Source organism: Canis lupus, chromosome 5 (genome assembly GCF_011100685.1).
Source record: "Canis lupus familiaris isolate Mischka breed German Shepherd chromosome 5, alternate assembly UU_Cfam_GSD_1.0, whole genome shotgun sequence".
NCBI classification, from domain to species: Eukaryota; Metazoa; Chordata; class Mammalia; order Carnivora; family Canidae; genus Canis; species Canis lupus.
Genome location: NC_049226.1, coordinates 33,260,667 through 33,283,602, shown reverse-complemented (window position 1 = coordinate 33,283,602; position 22,936 = coordinate 33,260,667). Strand labels below are relative to the sequence as shown.

General features: G+C 52.2%; 1 protein-coding gene across 4 annotated transcripts; it reads right to left on the bottom strand.

The window, feature by feature from the left end:
* Positions 1-1,708: 1,708 nt before the first annotated feature.
* Positions 1,709-22,902, bottom strand: PFAS (phosphoribosylformylglycinamidine synthase). 4 transcript variants are annotated; one of them, XM_038536816.1, is made up of 29 exons: positions 22,769-22,900; positions 19,669-19,734; positions 16,943-17,121; positions 16,724-16,859; positions 16,164-16,269; positions 15,254-15,443; positions 15,040-15,145; positions 14,109-14,249; positions 13,865-13,989; positions 13,414-13,542; positions 12,656-12,787; positions 12,392-12,520; positions 8,420-8,493; positions 8,151-8,307; positions 7,796-7,857; positions 7,497-7,658; positions 6,933-7,058; positions 6,677-6,808; positions 6,217-6,447; positions 5,877-6,057; positions 5,516-5,599; positions 5,151-5,306; positions 4,816-4,935; positions 4,393-4,538; positions 4,060-4,267; positions 3,809-3,900; positions 3,614-3,728; positions 2,402-2,734; positions 1,709-2,320 (listed from the first exon to the last, which is right to left on the bottom strand). In XM_038536816.1, exons 3-29 carry the CDS (start codon positions 17,082-17,084, stop codon positions 2,010-2,012), a joined length of 4,026 nt encoding a protein of 1,341 aa, XP_038392744.1. In that variant the 5' UTR covers positions 17,085-17,121; positions 19,669-19,734; positions 22,769-22,900; the 3' UTR covers positions 1,709-2,009. The 4 variants fall into 4 exon arrangements, with proteins under 4 accessions (XP_038392744.1, XP_038392745.1, XP_038392743.1 ...); XM_038536817.1 differs by lacking the exon at positions 19,669-19,734 and having other exon boundaries at positions 22,769-22,902; XM_038536815.1 differs by lacking the exons at positions 19,669-19,734; positions 22,769-22,900 and adding an exon at positions 18,526-18,677.
* Between the last annotated feature and the right edge of the window lie 34 nt (positions 22,903-22,936).

Sequence of the window (22,936 nt, the reverse complement as noted above, 5' to 3'; positions counted from 1 at the left end):
TCAGAGTAAGGCTAAACATGACAGAAGTTTGTCTCTCACACATAAGGCCTCCGAGGCTCATATGTAGTCTTCAGTGTCAAGAGACCCAGTCTCCTCCTGTCTCATTACTCTGCACCACATGATGCCAAGTCCAAAATCTGCCTCATGGTCCAATATAAGGGCTGGAGTTCCAGCCATTACGTTTTCAATTCAGACAGCAGGAAGCAGGAACAGCTGAAGAGAAGAGAACACCTTTCCCTTAAGAATATAGCCCTCCCTGTTAATGGGCAGCTGGGAGGCGGCATCTTTCTTTTGAGCACACACAACCCCTGCAAAAATACTTGAGGGTTGTATTTGTAGATAGGGAGTCAGATATCGAGGAACAACTGGCCGTCGCTTCCACAGGGAATGACTGGGAAGCCAGCAGAGTACAAAGTAGGGGGTGAAGGTGATATACAGGATGATGTGAGCTTAAAGTGGGGCAAGATTTTCTTCAAAGGGGGTGGTAGAAAGGGACACCTGGGTGGCTCAGCGGTTGAGCATCTGCCTTTGGCTCAGGGCGTGATCCTGGGGTCCTGGGATTGAGTCCCACATCGGGCTCCCCACAGGGAGCCTGCTTCTCCCTCTGCCTGTGTCTCTCTCATGAGTAAATAAATAAAATCTTTTGGAAAAAATCCAATCAAGTACATTTGAAGATCTAATTGGCCTCATTCTTGAGATGAGCAGCGATCCACCTAGCAGGTGAGGGGAGGAGAGGGCTCTGAGCAGTTGTGCAAGTGGAAAGGAGTTGGGGCAAGAAAGTGCCAAAGGCCTGTCCCTGTCAAGGTCACTCTCTCTTAGGGGGAAGAACAGGGGGTCTCACCATGCACATCACAGCTTCCTTTGGAAGATGGAGAGGCCCACGTGGCACTCATTTGGTGCCCATTGGAAAACTCGACTAATAAGACTACATTTTGGGGGGCATGTGGGTGCCCACGGTCAGTTAAGAAGTCTTGACTCTTGGGCAGCCTGGGTGGTTCAGTGGTTTAGCACCTCCTTCAACCCGGGACCTGATCCTGGAGACCCAGGATGGAGTCCCACGTGTCCCACGTTGGGCTCCCTGCATGGAGCCTGCTTTTTCCCTCTGCCTGTGTCTCTGCCTCTCTCCCTCTGTTTCTCATGAATAAATAAATAAAATCTTAAAAAAAAAAGGCCTGACTCTTGGTTTGGGCTCAGGTCATGACCTTGTTCAGGGTCTTGGGATCCAGCCCTGTGTTGGGCTCCCTGTTCAGTGCGGAGCCTGTTTCTCCTTCTCTCTTTGCCTGCTGCTCCTCCCCTGCCAGTGCTATCAAATACAACTTTTTTTTTTTTTAATTTATTCATGAGACACAGAGGGAGAAGCAAGCTCCCTGTGGGGGTTTGGTGCAGGGCTCAATCCCATGACCCAGGAGATTATGACTTGAGTTGAAACCAAGAGTCGGAGACTCAACCTACTGAGCCACCCAGACGGCCCTTTTCCTTTTTTAAAGATTTTATTTATTTATTGACACCCAGAGAGAGGCAGAGACACGGGTCTCCTGGATGCACATCCTGACTTCCCAAGCACTGCTTCCCACAATCAGCAAACCCTGTCAGAGCAGAGGAACCAAAAACAGGTCCAATGTCGTAAGGCAAGAACAGGCAGATTTTAAAAATTAGCTGAGTTTTTTCTTTTTTTTCTTTTTAATTTTTTTTTATTTATGATAGTCACACATAGAGAGAGAGAAGCAGAGACACAGGCAGAGGGAGAAGCAGGCTCCATGCACCGGGAGCCCAACGTGGGATTCGATCCCGGGTCTCCAGGATCACGCCCCGGGCCAAAGGCAGGCGCTAAACCGCTGTGCCACCCAGGGATCCCAGCTGAGTTTTTTCTTGGCATTTAGGCCCTTTGTCTGTCCAAGGCATATTTGGAGATCGGGTGAGATGCTTCTGAATTTGAGGACAGGGAGGACAGAGGACCCTGGGCACAGGCCCTGGTCAGGCCCCAGAACCCCCTCCCACCCCCCACCTGCTCAGCAGCCTCCTTTCCGGGTCCAGTCTCGAGCATTGATGAAGAGCTGGAGCCAGGGGGAGGTGGTCACAGTGTCAAACAGAGGAGGGCGCCATGCCCACTGCCAGGGCCTCACAGCCCGCTCAGGGTGAGGCATGACAGCCAGGTGGCGGCCATCAAGGGAGCAGACGCCGGCCACCCCTCCTGGAGACCCGTTGGGGTTCATGGGGTACTGTTCTGTGGGCTTCCCATTGTCGTCTGCCCAGTGCAGCGGAGCCAAGCCCCTGGCCTCAATCTGGGCTTGGAGCTCCGGAGAAGAAAACGCCATGTAACCTGCAAGGGGTGGGAGAGGAGGGAAGTGAGAGCCAAGCTCCCTCGTGCTCCCTCCCGCCCCCCACCCCTCCCGGGCCTCACCTTCCCCGTGAGCGCTCCACACGGGCAGCACGGCACCCTCCATCCCGCGCAGCATCAGGGCCGGCCCGGGCCCCACCCGCACGCTGGCCCAGCGAGATTCAAAGCGTCCAGACAGGTTGTGGCGCAGCACAAGGCCGGGCGGGGCTGGCCAGGAGTCCAGGCTGGTCTCCTTGGTCTCCTTGGCCTCCTCGCTGGGGCTGCCTCCTACCCAGCCCAGCAGAGCCAGCAGCTGACAGCCATTACACACGCCCAGGCTAAAGGTGTCGGGCCGCTTCCGGAAGCGCCTCAGTTCAGCCCTGGCCACTGGGTGGAAGGTCACAGCGGCCGCCCACCCTGGGAGGGAACAGGGCCGTCAGGGTGCAGCTAGGGTGCAGGGCGATGGTCGCTTTTCTATGTTAGGATCACTGTTCCTCCCCTGTGTGACCCCTGGCACCCCCGAACACACATGCACACACACATACACACGCGTGCACCCACACCTCCTTCAGGGCAAAGGCAAAGGGGAGAAACAGGTTTATGTGCTTTAATTAGATGTTGCCATTCCTGGGCCAGAGATGGCCCCGTAAGTCTTTCTGCCTGGCCAGCAGAGCATTCAACATCTTTTATTTAATTGCCTGTTTAAAGATCAGGTTTTATTTATTTTATTTTTTTTTTATTTTTATTTATTTTTTTTTAAAACTTTTTTTTTAACTTTTATTTATTTATGATAGTCACACAGAGAGAGAGAGAGAGAGAGAGAGAGAGGCGGAGACATAGGCAGAGGGAGAAGCAGGCTCCATGCACCGGGAGCCCGATATGGGATTCGATCCCGGGTCTCCAGGATCGCGCCCTGGGCCAAAGGCAGGCGCTAAACCGCTGCGCCACCCAGGGATCCCTAAAGATCAGGTTTTATATAAAAATCTGTGTTTTGGGGCTTCTCCCATAAACTAGAAAGATCTGGACATGCTGAACCAGCTTTCCAATAGCACAATATGCTGGGGCTGCGTAGCTGCTGCCCCTTTAGTGGGGGCTGGTGTCATCCTGTGCCACCCAGCCACCCTGACCTGTGTAGGTTACCCACGGGCCTTCTGCTGGCATGTGGCCCCAAGTTAAAGGACTCACTGTTCCCAGCCCCAGGGAGGTGAGAGGTCAATTCTCAGTCAGGATGAAGGGAGCCAAGGCACCTCCACAGGAATGTGCAGGGGAGGGAGCGGGCACGAGCCTGATGCTTACCTTTGGCAGAGCCCAGGACATCTGCGTAGCTAAAGCCGCCCACGAAGGCCACGCCACGGAACGTGTCCAGACTGATTGCCCCAGAGCAGAGGTCCTGCGTGGTCACGTCCCACACCTGGCAGGACGGAGACAGGCAGTATGGGAGGACAAGGAGCCCAAGGCTCCGGCCCCAGCTCCACCAGCCGCCCTGCTCACCTCGAAGCCAGCCAAGTGGAAGGCATCGGCCATCTCCCGGTCTCCGTTGCTGCCCTCCTCTCGCAAGATGGCAACTCGGGGCACCGGCCCACCTTGGGAGAGAAGGAGCATCTCTGGGCCAGGGGCTCCTTCCCTAACACCCCACCCTGGCCCCCCACACCTCCTGGGCAGGCGCTAGCATGTAGGCGTTGGGTTCTACCCCCCACCGGCCCGCAGTGTTGGGGAAGCCCAGATGGCACACAGCTCCTCACCAGGCTCACGGGGCACGGAAGCTTTGGGGAAGGCTGCGGGCAGGCAGTAGCGGGGCCCCATCCGCTCCCTCAGCCCCTGTTCTTCCTCGGCCACGCAGCGGGGCTCTGCCTGCAGCCGGTCCAGCTGGAAACTGGTCTCCTCCCAGACGGCTCGGAGCTGCCCAACAGCCTCCTCCAGGACCACGGCCCCGTTCACCGATACTCGCACCTAGAGGCCAGGGCACGTCACTCAGGATCAAGAGCACGGGGATCCTGCCCGGGCACCCCGCCTCCCCGGGGGCTGGCACAGGGGAGCCCCAGCCTCCCAACTGTGCACCACCCGCCCTTCCTCACCAAGGCGTGGGGCCCGGCATCACCCGTGGGGCCCAGCTCCATGCAGTGGAGGCCTGCAACCCGATAGCGCTTCAGCACCTGGGCCAGGTCGGACTCCTGCACCTCCAGCACCAGGCCCGGCTCCTCAGCAAACAGGACAGACAATGCTGGGAGAATGAAGGCATGAGGGTGACCAGGGTGCTACCGTTGGGGGATGGTTCAGGGCTCAGTGACTGAGGTGAGGGGAGGACAGGAGAGATGGACCAAGGATGTGGCCTCGGGGTCTGTCCCAGATGGGTGAGTCACCTGGCTCAGTGGTCAGAAAGGAGAGCCAAGGACTCAGGCGACAGAGTTGGGGATGCTTCATTTTTTTATAGGACATGGGGTTTACAGCGGCAGGGGGGGGGGGCAGCCCAGCCCAAGTCTAGACCCCCAGCAGCTCACCATCGACCCCAGGGGCAGGCACATGCACCTCTATCCCACAATTCCCAGCAAAGGCCATCTCCAGCAGGCAGGTGATGAGACCCCCGTCACTGACATCATGGCCTGAGCAGAGGAGGCGGTCTGGAGGAAGGAGAAAAATGCTCAGCAGCCTTGGGATTCAAGCTAATGTCCTTCCACTCCCCTCTGGAAAGTAGGTAATGTGTGAGAACATGGGCATGCTCAGAGAACTAGACAGGAGGGCCACGGATCCCTGCTGCCCCACCTGTACTTGCTGAGCCAGCGAGTGCCCACCACACACCAGTCATGTGCTCCATCTCCCCCAGGGCCTCACTCACCTCTCAGCAGCCCCTGGGTGACGCTAAAGGCACGCACCAAGTTCTCAGGGAGGTCCAGGTTGGGAGGCTGCTCGCCTAGCTGCGAGAAACACTGGGCCAGGGCCGTGCCCCCTAGCCGGTGTTGCCCGGGGCTCAGAGACACGTACAGCAAATGGCCTGGGGAGACGGGGCAGGGGTGAGGGAAGTGGGTGGCTCAGACTCCTCACCGTGCTCATGGATACTGAAGTCCTGGCATGTGGACAGACCCATAGATACCTTCCCCCAGGTCCCAGAGCCAAGACGAGGGGCCCAGACCTCTTAGGGCAGACTCCAAACAGAGGACCAGGCTCTAAATAAACAAAGCAGTGAGGAAGGAGCACCCATACCTCTCCCTCCAGGATGCTTGAGGTCTGGGGTCACAGTGGCTGTAATGTCTGGACAGACGGCATAAGCTGAAATGACCAGTGATCCTGCAGAGCAAGGAGTAAGAGTGGAGGCACCTGGGTGGTCCAGGTGGTTAAGTAACCGACTCTCAGTTTCAGCTCGCATCATGATTTCAAGGTTGTGAGATGGAGTGCTGGGTCAGGATCCACGCTCAGCGGGGAGTCTGCTCCCCACTCTCCTCCCCCTGCCCCTCCCCACACTGTCACACTCTAAAATAAATGAACTTAAAAAAAAAAAAAAAAAAGACAAGAAAGGAATAAGCCCCACAGGTCTGTCCCTCTCCCCATGACCCCCAGACCATACCAGGTGCCCGCACTGTCTCAGAGCCGACCCGGGCGGCCATGCTGAGAGAGTCCTTGCCACCATCCACCGCCACACCCAAGGCCGCCATCACTGCCACCATAGCCTCACAGGCGTCGGCCAGGGCCGCACCCTCTCCTGGGAGCTTGGCTGCCCACATCCAGTTCCCACTGCACTTCACGTCCTGGGAAGTGGCAGACACCGGGCATTAGGGAGAGAGGTGGAGAGGGTGGGGACAGAGGGGCCGGGAGGTCACGAGCATGAAGGGCAAGAGAAGGTGATGATGGACGCTGATGCCTCCCAACAGCCTGCATCTCCAGGGTGGAAGCTGCAGGGGACTCACCCGGAGGTCGGTGACCAGAGCAAACACCAGGTTGGTGAGGGCTTCAGCCACAGCCAGTCGGGCAGCAACCTTTGGGTCCAGCAGGCTTTTGACTGGCTGCTCTCCCAGAGCTGTGGCGGCTCCAATGAGCTCCTGGTGACTTAACGCCACAACTGCCACATCTGCCAGAGGGGTGTGCAGGGGTCCAACGCACTGCTGCTGTGCCACCAGGCCACCCACAGAGCGGTCCACCTGCAGAACCAGCGGGGGGTTGGCGAGAGGCCAAGGGATAGGGACACAGGGGACCTGCCTCACCCCGAACATATATACAAGACTCAGAGAGTGGGAGCAGGGGACCTGGCCTTCAGGGTGGCTGCCCTGGCCCTGCCGCTTCTCCCTGGGGCCTGTGGAATTCCCCACAGCAATCCAAAAGAGCAGGAGGCCAGGGGTGGGTGGGCAGAGGGAAGGGTGCAGGGAGTACCTTGTTAGTGAGGTAGCGCTTGCTGGCCACAGCAGGCAGCCTCAGGACGCGCTCCAGGGCCTGGCGCACTCGCAGACCTGGGGGCAAGGCCAGAGGCTTCAGCACGGGGTGACTCCTCTTGAGGAAGAACTCCTACAACACAGAAGGGGACCGGGGTGTGAGTACCTGCGGGAGCGCCCAGCACAAGGTGACAACATGCGCCGGGCAAAGGGTGGTCTGAAGAGCTGGGGTAGAGGAGGGCCGCCCACCTACGAACCTTCCGAGGCATCTTGCCCAACACCCAATCCAGCTCCAGGTCCACGGGGGTTGGGGGAGATGAGAGGGAGGCATCCTCATGGCCATTTCTCCCAACAGGGTACTCCCGATCATCCACCAGCACTATCTACAGCAACATAGCCAGAGGGAGGGAGACGGTGAGGCCCAGCACAGAATATTTCTAGAAAGCAGGGCACAGGGCAGCCCTGGTGGCACAGCGGTTTAGCGCCACCTGCAGCCCAGGGTGTGATCCTGGAGACAGGGGATCAAGCCCCGCATTGGGCTTCCTGCATGGAGCCTGCGTCTCTGCTTCTCTCTCTCTCTCAAAAAAAAAAAAAAAAAAAAAAAGAAAGCAGGGCACAAGGGCGTGTTCCTGCCCCCCCCCAACACCCCCATCGCATCTCTGCCCCTGGCCACCCCCTACATGCTGTTCCCCAGTCTGTGTGCCACCCACCCCCATCCTACTCATCCCTTCCCTGCGACGGCTCTCCCTCCCTCCAGCCCAGACTCGGGCAGTTCCACGTCCACCCACTGCCACTGCTGCAGGCTTCCTGGGCCAACTCACTCTCTTGTCCCCTGTAATGGTGCCCACAAAGCAAGTCGGGCAGCGTTCCCGGGCGCTGACACGGCTGAGAAAATCCCGGTCCAGGGGCCGCAGCAGAAGTGCGTTTGACTCCTGATACTCAGCCCCCCAGATTTCCAGGGCGTTCAGGGTTGGATCCCCGAGCTGCATCCAGGAGGAAAAAGTGAAGGGTCAGTGGGCACTTTGCCAGCCTCATGTCTTTGCAAGGAGTCAGGGGTTTAGGGGGAAGGTGGGGGCCGATGTGATGGGGGCACAGCCAGACCTCTGGGGACGAGGCCCACCTGGAAGCGGCTGGTGTAAATGACAGCTCCGGCGGGGTCACTCAGTTCCTTCAGGACGTTGCCTGATGGGAGGGAGTGAAGGAGAGGTGGTGACCTGGCTGTGGGCAGCACCCGGCAAACAAAGGAGCCCCTAATTCTGTGTGTCTTGTGTGCATTGCTGCCGCACGTTCATCACCTACCATCCTGCAGCAGCAGGCTCCCAGCACCCAATCCAAGCCTCTCCAGGAGGTATGGGGGGGTGGAGAATGGGATCCAGGGCTGGGCAGCCGGTTGCAGATCCCTGACCCCTCCACCTCAGCCAAACCTGACAAGAGACCAGGGAGGCCAGGTCCCATGCCCTGATTCCCTTCCTCACCGTTGCCACCAGCACCCTGGTCGTGGAGGCTGCAGATAGGGTTGCCCCTGGCAGCCTCCACACATGCCCGGATCACACGGTTCATCTTTTGTTCCATCTCCGGGTCTCCCCGCTGCACAGCCCCAAAGTCCAGGTCACTGGTGTTATCTCCCTGCACCTGGGGGGAACGTATGGTACAGCTGGGCTGCTGGGGTCTGGGAGCTCATATCCCACCCAAGCACGAGGCCCGACAACGTCCTGGAGCCTGCACCTGAGCGAGTGCCACTCACTTGCACAGATGACGCAGCTCCACCGCCAACTCCAATTCTATAGACAGGACCCCCGACCTTTACAATGTCCATGCCTGAGAGGAAGGTAGGCGTATAAATAAAGGATAAGGATTAAGGGAAGCAGATATAAGGGGAGAGCAATCAGGTACTTGTGCAAGTATCGCACTGTCTGGGTTATTACAGCTTTTATTTATTTATTTATTTTTTTTGGTTATTACAGCTTTTAATCAGGTAAAGGTCAGACCCCCGACCTTTACAATGTCCATGCGTGAGAGGAAGGTAGGCAATAAATAAAGGATAAGGATTAAGGGAAGCGGATATATATAAAAAAGGGGGGAGGGGAGCGGATATAAGGGGAGAGCAATCAATATCACGAATGCACGTATTCTTTGGGTAAATACACTTCAAGGAATTTATACTCTGGATTTATTCACATAGGCACAAAATCACCTACGTTCAAAATGAAACATTGCAACATCATTTGTATTACCAAGGATAGGAAATACTGTTGGCCCTTTAACATCGGGGTTAGGGGGTGCCGACCCACACAGTAAAAAATCTGCATGTGACAATCAAGTCCCCCCTCGGGGATCCCTGGGTGGCGCAGCGGTTTAGCGCCTGCCTTTGGCCCAGGGCGCGATCCTGGAGATCCGGGATCGAGTCCCACATCGGGCTCCCGGTGCATGGAGCCTGCTTGTCCCTCTGCCTGTGTCTCTGCCTCTCTCTCTCTGTGTGTCTTTATGAATAAATAAATAAAATCTTAAAAAAAAAAAAAAAAAAAAGGGAGGGAGAGACACAAGCAGAGGGAGAAGCAGGCTCCTTGCAGGGAGCCGGATAAGGAACTCAATTGTGGATCCCAGGATCATACCATGCCCTGAGCCGAAGGTAGATGCTCAACAGCTGAGCCACCCAGGTGTCCCTACTTCCTGCTTTGAAAACTTACTACAAAGCTGTAATAACCCAGACGTGCGGTACTTGCACAAGAACAGGTAGGATACATCAATCAATCTGACTGTTCAATACAACTGTGAATCAATAACGAGCTATATATTTATGGCCAAGTGATTTTTGTTTCTTCTTTTAAGTAGGCTCTGCACCCAGGGTGGGGCTTGAACTCACAACCCCAAGATCAAGAGCTGTATGCTCTAATGACTGAACAAGCCAGAAACCTCTGGGCCATCAATTTTTGAAAAGTCGCAAGACCATTCAGTAAGGTGCAGACCGTCTTTCTGAAACACGGCATTAGAACAAATGGATATCCACATATGAAAGAGAGAAGTTAGACTCTTACACCATATAAAAAGATCCATTCAAGATGTGTCAGAAACCTAAATGTACGAGCTAAAAGCTATATTAATAATATCACAAGAAAACATTGCTATAAATCTTTACGACCTTGGCTTAAGCAATGGTTTTGTTAGCTAGGTCATCAAAACCATAGCAGCAGCAGCAGATGTTATTGATAAACCTGACTTAACCAAAATTAAAACCATTTGTGCTTTCTTCGTAAGACACCATAAGGAAAGCAAAAAACCCACAGAACAAGAAAAAAGTATTTGCAAATCATGTATTTATCTGATGAGCATTTAGACCCTGATACATAAAACTCTTGTAACTCCACCAAAAAAGACAATTCAATTTAAAAATGAAAAAAAAAAAAAAGGGACACCTGGATGGCTCAGCGGTTGAGTGTCTGCCTTCGGCTCAGGGCGTGATCCTGGGGTCCTGGGATCGAGTCCCACATCAGGCTCCCCGCAGGGCGCCTGCTTCTCCCTCTGCCTGTGTCTCTGCTTCTATCTCTCATGAACACATAAATAAAATCTTTTAAAAATAATAATAAAATAAAAATGAAAAAAAAAGTCCAGGACGCCTGAGTGGCTCAGTGGTTGAGTGTCTGCCTTTGGCCCAGGTCGTGATCCCGGGGTCCTTGGGATCGAGTCCTGCATCGGGCTCCCTACAGGGACCCTGCTTCTCCCTCTGCCTGTGTGTCTGCGTCTCTCCCATTCTGGGTCTCTCATGAATAAATAAATAAAATCTTGAAAATAAAAAAAAAGAAAAAATCCAGAACAAAAGACAAAGAATCCTGACAGATATATCACCAAGGAAAATCTATAAACGCATATGAAAAGATGCTCAACATCATTCATTAGTCATTAGCCAAATGCAAGTGAAAACCACACAAGATGCTACTTCATGCCGTAGTATGGCTAGAATCAGAGAGACTCTAAGTAACAAGAGCTGGTGAGGACACGGAGACATGAGAGCCCTCTTCCACTGCTGGGCGGGGGGGTGGGTGCAGAACAGTGCAGTGCAACAATCTGGCAGTTTTTCAAAAAGCTGGACAGTTACTGTGTGACCCCCTGCCCCCGTAATTCCACTCCTACTTATATAGGCCAGCGATCAGAGAACATACAGGCACAGAAAAACATGTACATGTGTTTATAACAGCATTATCTGCACTAGCTGAAAAGTAGAAGAGACCCACACGTCTACTAACTGATGAACGAATAAACACACGAGAGGTCTGTGTGATGGAGTATCATGTGGCCCTAAAAAGGAATAAGGTACTGACAGGTGCTCTGATACAGATAAATCTTTAAAATACTGTGCTAAGTGAAAGATGCCAGACACAAAAGGCCACATACTGTGTGATTCCATTTACACAAAACATCCACAACAGGCAAATCCGCAGAGGCAGGAAGTAGACGAGTTGCTGCCAGAGAGAGGCAGAGGGAGGAAGTGACTGCTAACTGGTCCTGCGGTGATAATAATGTTCTGGAATGAATGGTGTTCGAGGCACAGCTCTGTCCTTATGCTAAAAAGGCACTAACTTAAAAAAAAAAAAAAAAAACCTGACGACTTGCACACTTTAAAAAGGTGAATTTTGGGCAGCCTCGGTGGCGCAGCGGTTTAGCGCCGCCTGCAGCCCAGGGTTTGATCCTGGAGACCCAGGATCGAGTCCCGCATCGGGCTTCCTGCATGGAGCCTGCTTCTCCCTCTGCCTGTGTCTCTGCCTCTCTCTCGCTCTCTCTGAATGAATAAATAAATAAATCTTAAAAAAAAAAAAGGTGAATTTTATGGTACACGGATTACATCTGAATAATGAGGTTATTTTTTTAAATATTTTATTTATTTATTCATGAGAGACACACACACAGAGAGAGAGAGAGAGAGAGAGAGGGAGAGAGGGAGAGAGGGAGAAAGAGGGAGAGGCAGAGGCAGAAGCAGGCTCCATGCAGGAAGCCTGATGTGGGACTTGATCCCGGGTCTCTAAGATCACGCCCTGTGCCGAAGGTGGCACTAAACCACTGAGCACCTGGGCTGCCCTGAATAATGGGATTATTAAAAAGAAGCCTGCACATATGGCACTTGTTAAAAAAAAAAAAGAGATGAATACGCATATATGCATATGTGGGAGATGCAGGAAATACCTCTGGTAAGGTACACCAGTCACTGGTTAACCATGGGTTATCTCTAGGAAGGGAAGCTGGGAAGTCAAGGGAAGGGCAGTTTTCACTGTGTGACCCTTTTTTTGCCTTTTCAATTCTGAGCCACGTGATTGGGTCACCTCTTCAATAAATGCGACCTTGGCTCTTATCTTCACTCCACCACACAATCCAGCACACCATGGGGCCTAAGAGATGTTTGCCCACCTGAGCTGAGCTGCAGGAAAGAAACCCCTGGCATATAGCAGGCCAAACACTGAACTGACAATGAACAAACACCGGCTGGCAGAGTGGGTACCTGTCATGCAGAAGGAAAGCAGGGCACACAGAAGGAACGCAGATGGAGAGCCCTACTGGTATAAGGCCCTGGCCTGCCTTGAAAATCTGCATAGAGGCGGTGGGGAGACACACAAGGTGGGAGTTAAAAACCAACCCAGGAAGTAGCCTCTAAATTTCCCTCCAGCTGCTGCTGCTGTGCTGGGAACACAAAGCTGGCTGGGTATAGAGACAAGAAGTGAGCTCTTACCTGGCTCTGGGGGCTCCTTGCGCACATGCTCGGCTTCCATGGACCCGATGCCCCCACTGAACATGATGGGCTTGATCCACTCACGACGCTGGCCGTCTGGGAGCTGGAGTCCGAAGGAGCGGGTGAAGCCTGGAGCATGGACATCACAGGGAGAGGGGGCCAGAGTCCAGTCACCCCGTGTCCCCAGCGCTCACTCGATCATACACCTCCCACCCACCGGATAACGGGATTAGGTGTCCGTTACCCCCACACCCCAAGCCTCACCGGCCAACACGGGCTCCCCAAACTTGTTGCCGTAATCAGAAGCCCCATTACTGGCCTCAATGGCAACCTCCAGGGGCCGGGCAAAGTTCTCAGGATACTGGAAGCTTGGATCCTCCCAAGGCAGATTATAACCTGGAAGGGAAGGAGAAAGTTGGCTGGAACATTAAGACAGAACACAGAGGAGCCAGATTCCTTCCAAAGAAGGAGTCTAAGTCAGCCACCAAGGACACCCTTGCAGGTAGAATGTCCAACTTTAGGAAGTCCCACTGCAGGAAGGTGTAGAGCCTACAATAAAGCACCGATCTGGGTCCCCACTTCCCACAACAGCCCCTGCGAGTCTTAGGATCATCTTAGGATCAGAGGTGGGGGGGGTTGTTTTGTTTTGTTTGAGTCCCCCTCCCCCACATCAGGCTCCCTGTGGGGAGCCTGCTTCTCCCTCTGTCTGTGTCTCTGCCTTTCTCTTTCTCTCATGAATAAATAAATTCTAAAGAAATTAGACTTTGGGGGCAGGTGATAGTCATGAGACTGATCCAGTATGTTTCCTTGCTGAGCAGATGCTAGTTTATAAAGAAAATGGCAGTTCTGCAAAGCCTGTCTGGTGACTTGGGTTTCTCCTGGCCTGGAATCCTCATGGCCACAGTTGGTGACCGGCCAGTTACTCTAGAGCCCTGCCGAGGCACCCAAGATGACCTAGGAGATAGAAGTGTTCCGTGCCTGCCAGAACAAGGAAGAGATGGTAGAGAGGAACGAGGTGGGACCTGGGATGTGCAGGTTTCCAAAGCAATAGCCAGCAGTGCCAGCCACCACGTGGGCCCCTCGGCCCGTGCACTGGACATCTCGGATCCGGCCCCCTGTGCCTGTGGTCGCACCACTGAAGGGGGCTACTCCTGTAAAGAGATGGGGAAGAGGTATGGGTACCAAAGAGATGAACCCCAGCTCTGACCACCCCATTAAAAATCAGGACAGGCCGCCTGTGTGGCACAGGTGGCCAAGCACCTGACTGTTGCTCTCTGCTCAGGTCTTGATCTCAGGGTGGGAAGTATAACCCCCACGTTGGGCCCCACGTTGGGCTCCACATTGGGCGTGGAGCCTACTTTAAGAAAAACTCAGGACAAGCAGCTTACCTTATTGTTTCTCCCAGGTCCTACCCAGAAGACCTTCACTCCACCCCACACTCTATCTCTCTATCCATCCCCCGGACCAGCTCACCTGTGGGGAAGTTGTGGGTCTCTGCTGTGAAGACTACATGTCTCAGTGCCCGGTGCGGCTGGAAGCAGCTTGGCTGAGTGGGGTCTTCGGGCCTTAGGAATTGGACTTCCTTCCCCTGGATTGCGCTGTGGACACACTGGTTCTGGAACCTGCGTCCTTCCTGGGGCCTGCGTTTGCCCCATCAGGGCCTGGAGCCCTCCCCTCCCCCATGTCTGAGGTCACCCTGGCCTGGGGCACGGCCCACCTGCTGTTGTCACAGAACTTGAGCACATTGTTGGGGTTCGAGGATGCCTGGGTACTCATGATGGACTCAAACAGGGAGTGTGCCAACTCCTGACCATCCATGTGGAGCTGGCCCTTGAAGAACCAGTGTCGGCTGTGCTCGCTGCAGGGGTGATGCAGGAAGGAAGGTCAGGCAGAAAGCTGGGTCACTTCTCACGCCATGCCGTGTCTTCTCAGCAATTGGCCATAGTTACAACTGACTCTTTGTTTTGTTTATAAATTTTTTCTCTTTCCTAGTGTCGTTCAACTTGTGACACTTCATTATTTTTATAATCTTGATGCTTTTTAAAATTTTAAAAAAGATTTTATTTATTTGAGAGGGAGGAGGAGGGGAGAGGGGGGAGAGAGAGAGGACGGACGTACAGCTAGGGGGAGGGGCAGACGAAGGGAGAGAAGCAGACTCCCCGCTGAGTAGGGAGCCCTAGTGCCACCTCTTAGTTAGGTCAAAATAGATCCGCAAAAACCATAATCTTCAAATGTTCTTTCACTGGATTGTTCAGATGCAAAGTGAATATGAAATCAAGATCTAGAGGCGCCTGGGTGGCTCAGTTGGTGAAGCGTCAGCCTTCGGCACAGGTCATGATCTCGGGGTCTTGGATCGAGACCCACATTGAGCTCCCTGCTCAGCGGGGACTCTGCTTCTCCCTCTCCCTCTGCAGAGCCCCCTGCTTATGTTTGCTCTGTCAAATAAATATAATCTTAAAAAAATGAAATCAAGATCTGGGTATAGACCATTGGATGGATGAGGAGCCTGGGCCTTCAAACAGACTCGGGGGCACCCCTGAGCCAAAAGAAGAGCCATGAAGGCAAGTGCCAGTGCTCTTCCCTTCCAACCTCCATGGGCTCAGACTTCAGAAAGTCCCCATTTCCGTGCCACCCCAACCCCACCCTACCTATTGGACTGAGCCAAGTCAAAAGCCTCCACAGTGCTTGGGTTCCTCTGTAGCTCCTGGAAGCGTTTGGTATAGAAATCTAGGTCCCAGGAGTCTAGTGCCAGGCCTAGGAGACAACCCAGAAGAGCTGGCTGCAGGACTCTGGCACCAGGTCCTGGGTCTTGGCACCCCAACTGGCCTCGCCTGGGCCTTCCTCCCAGTCACCCCTGCTCACCTAGCTCCTGGTTGGCTTTCTCCAGGGCACACCGGCCCTCAGCCAGGATGTTGATATGGCCGTTGAGAGGTGTGGAAATGCTCCCGAGGGAGAAGCTCTGGATGGGATGGGGGAAGTGCTGCTCTGTCATCCGATCATGCAGGGTAGCCAGAGCGATGGTCTCCATCTCCGTTGACGGGGGGTGGGCAAACTAGGTGCAAACACACACAGAGGGCAGGAGGTGGAGAGCTGAACACTAGACAAAATGGTGCATCCTTTGTCCTCCGAATCACACAGGGCCTGCCCATGGCTAATCAGCATGGTGCCCATGTGCCGATTAGAAAGATGCATCCCGGGACGCCTGGGTGGCTTAGCGGTTGAGCGTCTGCCTTCAGCTCAGGGCGTGATCCGGGAATGCCTGAATCGAGCCCCACATTGGGCTCCCTGTGTGGAGCCTGCTTTACCTTCTCCCAATCTCGTGAATCTCTGCCTCTCTTGTGAATAAATAAAATAGAAAGAAGAAAGAAGAAAGAAAGAGAGAAAGAGAGAAAGAGAAAGAGAGAAAGAGAGAAAGAGAGAGAGAGAGAAAGAGAAAGGAAAGAAGAAAGAAAGAAAGAAAAAGAAAGAAAGAAAGAAAGAAAGAAAGAAAGAAAGAAAGAAAGAAAGAAAGAAAGGAAGGAAGGACGGACGGACACGTCCCACTTCCCTTCCAGGCACGAGTCCATGTAAGGAAGCAGATTAGCAAAGGGAGCACGAGCTGGAGCCCCTTCCCACTCAGTCCTCGCCCAGGCAGTCTTAGGCATGGACAATCTGCACAGGATAGGCCTAAAGCCAAGAGCTCCTCCCCGTTTCTCTGACGTTCAGGACCTTATCTCTTTATCTCCGGCCTAGCTCCTCTTCCCTCATTGCCACAGAGAGCCCAATGCCTCACCGAGAGCAAGTAGCGCCGGGTAGTCTCCACACGATCCACAGCCCCCAGCCCAGCAGCCCAGCACACTGACACGACGTTGGTGGATGCTGGCGTGGAGAAGTTCAGCCTGAGAGGTGGGCCATATGGTTAGGACCTGAGAGCCCCACCGAGATGATGGATCCTGCCTACCGCTGTCCCACTCACCTCTCACCTCTATCTCCCTCACCACTGGCCTCTAGCCACAGACCTGGGCACCGAGAAATCTGCTTTTGAGGGTCACTCAAATCAAAGCGGACCTGCCTTCCAGTATAAAATGCTTTGATTTCTACTCAGAATGCAATCTCTTTTACTTCCAGAACATGCCTGGTAGCTGGCTGAGTCTTTCAAAGACATCTTCCCAAATGGGGAAGCCATGTGCATGGCTTTCTAAGCAGGGAGTAGGATGGAACGAAGAAAAAACAAGTCTTACCAAAGGTCACAGTAAAAGGAAGAAGAATGGAAGTGGAAGGGTGGGCAGCGGGTTTGGAAGGGAGCTTTGCCTGAGAACATGGAAAGCATTTACCCTGGGCTGAGACACTCGCCTGGGCCCAACCTCCAGCAGCAGGTCACTAGAGTCGGGATGGAGCCAGGACTCCTGAGCAACATCACCCAGTAACAAGGGGCAACCAAAAAGCCACATCAGCTTCTTCATCTCTTCAGCGTTTGGGGGGGACTTGGCTGCAGGGAAGACAGGACAGGGACATCTTAAGACACTGCCTGGCCAGGCACACCTCCCTGCAAAATCCAATACTTGGCCCAACCTGTCCAGTTCACATTGTAGCACAACTCTGTCTTGACAGACTGCAGTGCTGGCAGCTTCCCTTGGAGCTTCCTTTGAGTGTGTTCTGAAGCTGCCCTCTCATGGCCAGAGGGATGGACATAGAAGTGAAGAACAGAGGTCATCGCTGGAGTTGTCCGTTGTGGGAAATGACTTAGGTCCCTGAAAAGTAATCAGCTACAACTTGTCAAACTGATTTCAGATTTCAAAGACAGCTGAGGCTCTGGATGCGTTAGGGATGGGGGTACGGGAAATAGGGGCATTCGGAGAGACAAGATACTCTGAAAAATGGAAGCTTGGGGGGGTCTTCATCCTGCAAAACATGGGAACAGAGAAAAAAAAAAAAAAACATGGGAACAGAGTAAACAGGTACACCCTTGACACGTGATCCTTGAGCACTCCCACTCTGCCAGGCCCCAGGCAAGGTCTCAGGAACATGGCTGTGAAGACAAAAACCACTTCTGCCTTCAAAGAGCTTACATTCTATTGAGGGAGACTGGCAAGCACCCAAACATTTCCAGTCTAGGGTGGTTAAGGCCAAGAGACTGTGGCTGCCAACCCAGCACTTGATTTGTTAGGGAAGACTTTCTGGAAAAAAATAGCATCTAAGTGTAAACCTAGGATGAGCTAGACTGGGCCCAGTTGGTGGAGTCAGAAGACACCATCTCCTGGTATGCCTCTACCTTCTGACTGTTCCTTCTCAGGCACCTGCTGGGGACCTGTCCTTCACTCTCTCGTCTACATGCTCTTCCGAAGTGACTTCATCCACACTTGTGGCTTCATTTTTTTTTTTTTTTTAAGATTTTATTATTCATGACAGAGAGAGAGAGAGGCAGAGACACAGATAAGAGAGAGAAGCAGGCTCCCTAGAGGAGCCCGATGCAGGACTGGATCCCAGGACCCCAGGATCACACCCTGAGCTGGAGGCAGATGTTCAACCACTGAGCCACCCAGACGCCCCTAATTTTATTTGTATTTGTCTTTCTAGTACCTGACATTTCAATTTATTTAAAACTCTACGTTCTCCACTAGAACCAAACCCCCACGTGGGCATGGGCTGTAGCTATTTTATCTCCACTGGATTGCCAACAATAGGTGGAGCTCTTGACTTTTGGTGCTCCTGCTCACTCAGGCTGGAGTCCTCCCTAGCTCATTCTGATCGCCCTTTATAAAGCTAGGCCTCCCACCTACGCCTCTCTTTATATCCTAACTGCCACAGGATTGCTTCAGTCTATACGGGCTCCAAGAGCGCGCAAGGGCAGGGCTGTGTCCATCAGGGCCGCACCCCCAACGACTAGCAGGACACAACCGAGGCAGTCGGCGGGCTTTTTGTGGGTGGGAGGAACCGCGCAAGAGGAGGAGACTTAACGTAGGGGTGCGGGGGGGGGTGCTCCCCTGCCATGCGTCTGCGGATGGCGCGCAAGGCCACACGGCAGGGCCCCAGCTGGACGCACCTCGGCCTGCCCGGGACACACAAGTGGCCGGGATCAGGCGTGGGGTGGGGAGAGAAAAGGATGCAGCAAGCAGGGGTGCGGGAGCAGGGCTGCGGGCGCCAGTCATACGCACGTGTAGAAGGCAGTAATGGCCACAGGTCACTGCGTAGCGTATCTCCGCGCCGGGCGGCATCCAACGGAGTCCTGGGAAGAGGCGGGGCCTCGTGGCGCCCCGCCCACTTCCACCCGCCACCGCGCAGGCGGGCGGGGGCTCGCAGGCCAGGACAGCGCGGGTGGCCTAGCTCAGAAATTAAATCTCGGAAGTTGCCGTTTTGTGTCCTATCCCTGGTCCCCGTGCAAACCGTGATGGAGGCAGAAACTTGTAATGCAGGAAACGGAATGAGAAGCTTCCTTTTTGTCCAGAACTCAGTTTCCCTCTCCCTCCTACTTCTGCCCCCTTCCACTTTTTTGTTTTCTCCATGGATGCATTTTTTTTCTTTTTAAGATTTTGTTTATTTATTTATGAGACACAGAGAGTCAGAGAGAGAAGCAGGCTCCCAGGACCCTGGGATCACACCCTGACCTGAAGGGAGACACTCAACCACTGACCCGCCCAGACATCCTGGGATGCATTATTTTTTAACCGGTAGCAGAGTGGGAGGCCTGCATTTTCAATGTTCACGTTCTAGCTCCGGTAACGATTAAACAATGGCAGGAGCGTCCATTAAGGCACGTGACCAGTTCGCGTTGTTGGATCTTTTCAGAAACCCCGTGTAACAGATGTGAGAGCTGGGGCGGAGTGCCCTGACTTGTTTCCTAGGATTTTGTAACTTAGACACTTAGTCCTTTCTGCCCAGATACATATTTTTTTTTGTGCATTTTCAAAACCCTCAATGATACGTAAATACGATGGTTTGTATCCGTCAGGATCCTATCAGAAAGCAGATGGCACAATCAAGAAGGTTTAATCAAGAATTAGGTAGAGTATATTTATGGAGATACGGGCAGGATTTAAGAGAACAGGGGCACCTGGGTGCCTCAGTCCCTTAATCGTCTGCCTTTGTTTAGGGTCATGATCTCAGGGTCCTGGAATCTAGCCCCATGTCCGTATCCCCCCTAACAGTGGGGATTCTGCTGTTTTCTCCCCCTCTCCTCTGGTGCAGGCTCTCTCTCTGAAATAAACAAAATATTTAAAAAAAAAAAAAAAGGATTAAGGGAACAAATTACAGTGGGGGCACCCAGAGCATAGCAATGGCAGAAAATAGAAAGTTCTTACCATCTGCACACTTAAAGGGACAAAAGGAGGTAATAGTGCTGCTATTCAGCTGCTACAGAGGTGGAGCTGAAGTGGGAAACAAACAAACAAAAATAATAATTAAATTTCCTTACTACCTACTACCCACTGACAAGTCCTCAAAACAGGCAGATTGGAGATGACTGGGTGGCTCAGCAGTTGAGCAGCTGCCTTTGGCTCAGGGCGTGATCCCCAGGGTCCTGGAGTCAAGTCCCCCATTGGGCTCCCAGCATGAAAACCTGGTTCTCCTGCCTGTGTCTCTGCCTCTCTCTGTGCCTCTTATGAATAAATAAATAAAAATCTTTTTAAAATTTTAAAAATAAATCATGCCAGTGACGGGGGTAGATATCCAATACAGCTTTCTTTGATCACTGTAGCTTAAATTCAACACTCCCTCCTATGAACTATCAAAAGTAAATTCGAGGAGTGGTGCCTGGTTGGCTCGGTCAATTAAACGGCTGCCTCCAACTTGAGTCATGATCCCAGGTCCTGGGATTGAGCCCATGTTGGGCTCCTCAGTGGGGAGTCTGCTTCTCCCTCCCCCTCCTTGTGCTCTTTTTCTCTGAAATAAATAAAATATTTTTTTAAAAAAAGGTAGATCCCAGGATATAGGGCACATCTTCATGGATTTGGTAAATGAAAGCAGTCTTCTGAGTCGAGAAAAGCAAAAGGAATGATTAGGTTTGGGACCTTAGGCTTTGACAAGGGCGATCTTTTGGAGAATTTGTTGTTTTGGTGGAAAGGGAATAAACATCTCTGATGTCATCATAGGAAACAACTGCAAAGATTCACTTCATAAAGAATATGAAACCACAGTGCACTGCATAACTAGTTCATGCAATGAGAAACAGAGAGCTTACATCAAATGCGTCGTTGAATTAATGGATACCATAACTTGTAGAATTAAAGTCTTTATTTCCTCTTAAATGATACCTAGAGCATTCTTATTATCTACAATGTTTATGTTTACTATATTTTGCTTATCTTCTCCCAAAAACAATTTGAAGCTGCTATAAGTTTAAAATAATTTAAAATGCCCCTCTTTCACTTTCCCTTATTTTATTTTATTTATTAAAGATTTTATTTACTTATTCATGATAGACAGAGAGAGAGAGAGGGGCAGAAACACAGGTAGAGGGAGAAGCAGGCTCCATGCCAGGAGCCTGACGCGGGACTCGATTCCGGGACTCCAGGATCACGCCCTGGGCCAAAGGCAGGCGCTAAACCACTGAGCCACCCAGGGATCCCCCCCCCCCAATTTTATTTTTTAAGATTCTATTTATTCATAAGAGACACACAGAGAAAGAGAGGCAGAGACATAGGCAAAGGGAGAAGCAGGCTCCAGGCAGGGAGCCCGATGTGGGATTTGATCCTAGGACTCCAGGATCATGACCTGAGCCGAAGGCAGATGCTTAACCACTGAGCCACCCAGGCATCCCTTTAGTTTACTTTCTTAAGGAGTTTTCAAATTATTTGACAGAGAGAGAGAGAGAGAGAGAGCACAATCAGGGTGAGTGGCTGGCAGAGGATGGGGGAGAAACAGGATCATGACCTAAGCTGAAGGCAGATGCTTAACCAACTGAGCTACCCAGGCACTGGACCTTATTTTATTTTTAGACTTATTTGAGAAAGAGTGAGAGAGAGAGAGAGCATGAGCTGGGGGAGGGCAGAGGGAAACAGAGAAGCAGGCTCCCTGTTGAGCAGGGCTCCCGCCCAACCCAACATGGGGTTTGATCCCAGGACCCTAAGATCATTACATGAACTGAAGGCAAATGCTTAACAGACTGAGACACCCAGGCGCCCCCAAATTTTATTTTTTAATCTAAGTATAGTTGACATATATACTGTATTAGTATCAAGTGAACAGAATTATGAACTAACAGTTATATACATTACAAAAGGCCCACCACAATAAGTGTAGTTCCCATGGGTCACTACACACAATTATTACAATATTATTGACCATATTCCCTATGCTGTAATTTTCGTCCCTGTGACTTATAACTGGAAGTTTGTATCTCTTAACCGTCTTCACCTCTTTCAGCTATCCACCTCATCTCCCTTATTTTACCTTTTTAAACTCCTGTCTTCCCTTCCCACAGCACTGACTACCTTGCATTTCTTTTCACTATAGTGCCTCTGTGCTTGTGGCTCTTCCATCTGTTCTCTCTCTCTCTCTTTTTTAAAGATTTTATTTATTTATTCATGGGAGACACAGAGAGAGAGAGAGGGACAGAGACACAGGCAGAGGGAGAAGCAGGCTCCATGCAGGATCAGGGACTCAATCCCAGGACTCCAGGATCACGCCCTGGACTGAAGGCAGGTGCCAAACTGCTGAGCCACCCAGGGATCCCCTCTCTCTCTCTTTTTAAAGATTGTATTTATTTATTCATGAAAGACACACACAGAGAGGCAAGAGACACAGGCAGAGGGAGAAGCAGATCCCTTTGGGGAGTCCTTGATCCCAGGACCCTGGGGTGAGCTGAAGGCAGATGCTCAAACCCTGAGCCACCCAGGTGCCCCCCTTTCTCTTTGATCCCCATCATTTGAATCCTTCATCTTTTCCAATCTTTTACTGTAAAGTCACCTCTTCATTAAGGCCTTCTGCATATAAAAAGGACACATTACCCCCTGCATTCCCTATTTCTCTTTCAATAGCGCTTATTCATAATTGTCTACACTTTTTTTTCTTTTTTCCTTCCTTCCTTTCTTCCTTTTAAACTGTCAGTATAGGATGTAAGCTCCATGACAGCAGGGAATTTTTTTTTTTTTTTAATTTTTGTTCACTGCTGTACCTCCAGAGCCTGGAACAGTACCTGGCGCAGAATTGCATGAATCCTGTTCCCTCACCGCCTACCAAGCCATGCAATGATTGGTTGGTTGGAGGCATTAGAAACAGCAAGAGGCTTTCACCCAATTGATCCACCAACATTTAGCAGCGAGCACTGTTCTAGGTACCCGAGCACAAGGATACATAGAATAAATAGGATTAGCGCTTCTAGGTTATTCAGGGGTTAGTGGGGAAACAAAGATTGAGGGCACTGAGTCAAGGCCGTAACACAAAGATGAATGATGTGCTCACGTTGCCCTGAGGAGGCACGACTGTCTGCTTGGCAATACCGGGGAGGTGGAGGTGGAAAGATGCTCCGGGGCGACCAACCAGGCTGGCTGCCTCCCCAGCTGATTCTCCCCCAAATTCCCCAACCCCTCGCCCGAGCGGGGGATGCCTGACAGGAAGTCACCGCGGAAG

Excerpts from the sequence above, each read along its gene's own strand:
- PFAS (XM_038536817.1), bottom strand. The coding sequence starts at position 17,084 with ATGACCTCTGTTCTTCACTTCTATGTCCATCCCTCTGGCCATGAGAGG. Across the intron at positions 6,448-6,676 it reads AGCGCTACCTCACTAACAAG|GTGGACCGCTCTGTGGGTGG; the intron begins GTACTCCCTGCA and ends CTGGTTCTGCAG. Across the intron at positions 4,936-5,150 it reads CACCCAGGGGCTGCTGAGAG|ACCGCCTCCTCTGCTCAGGC; the intron begins GTGAGTGAGGCC and ends TCCTTCCTCCAG.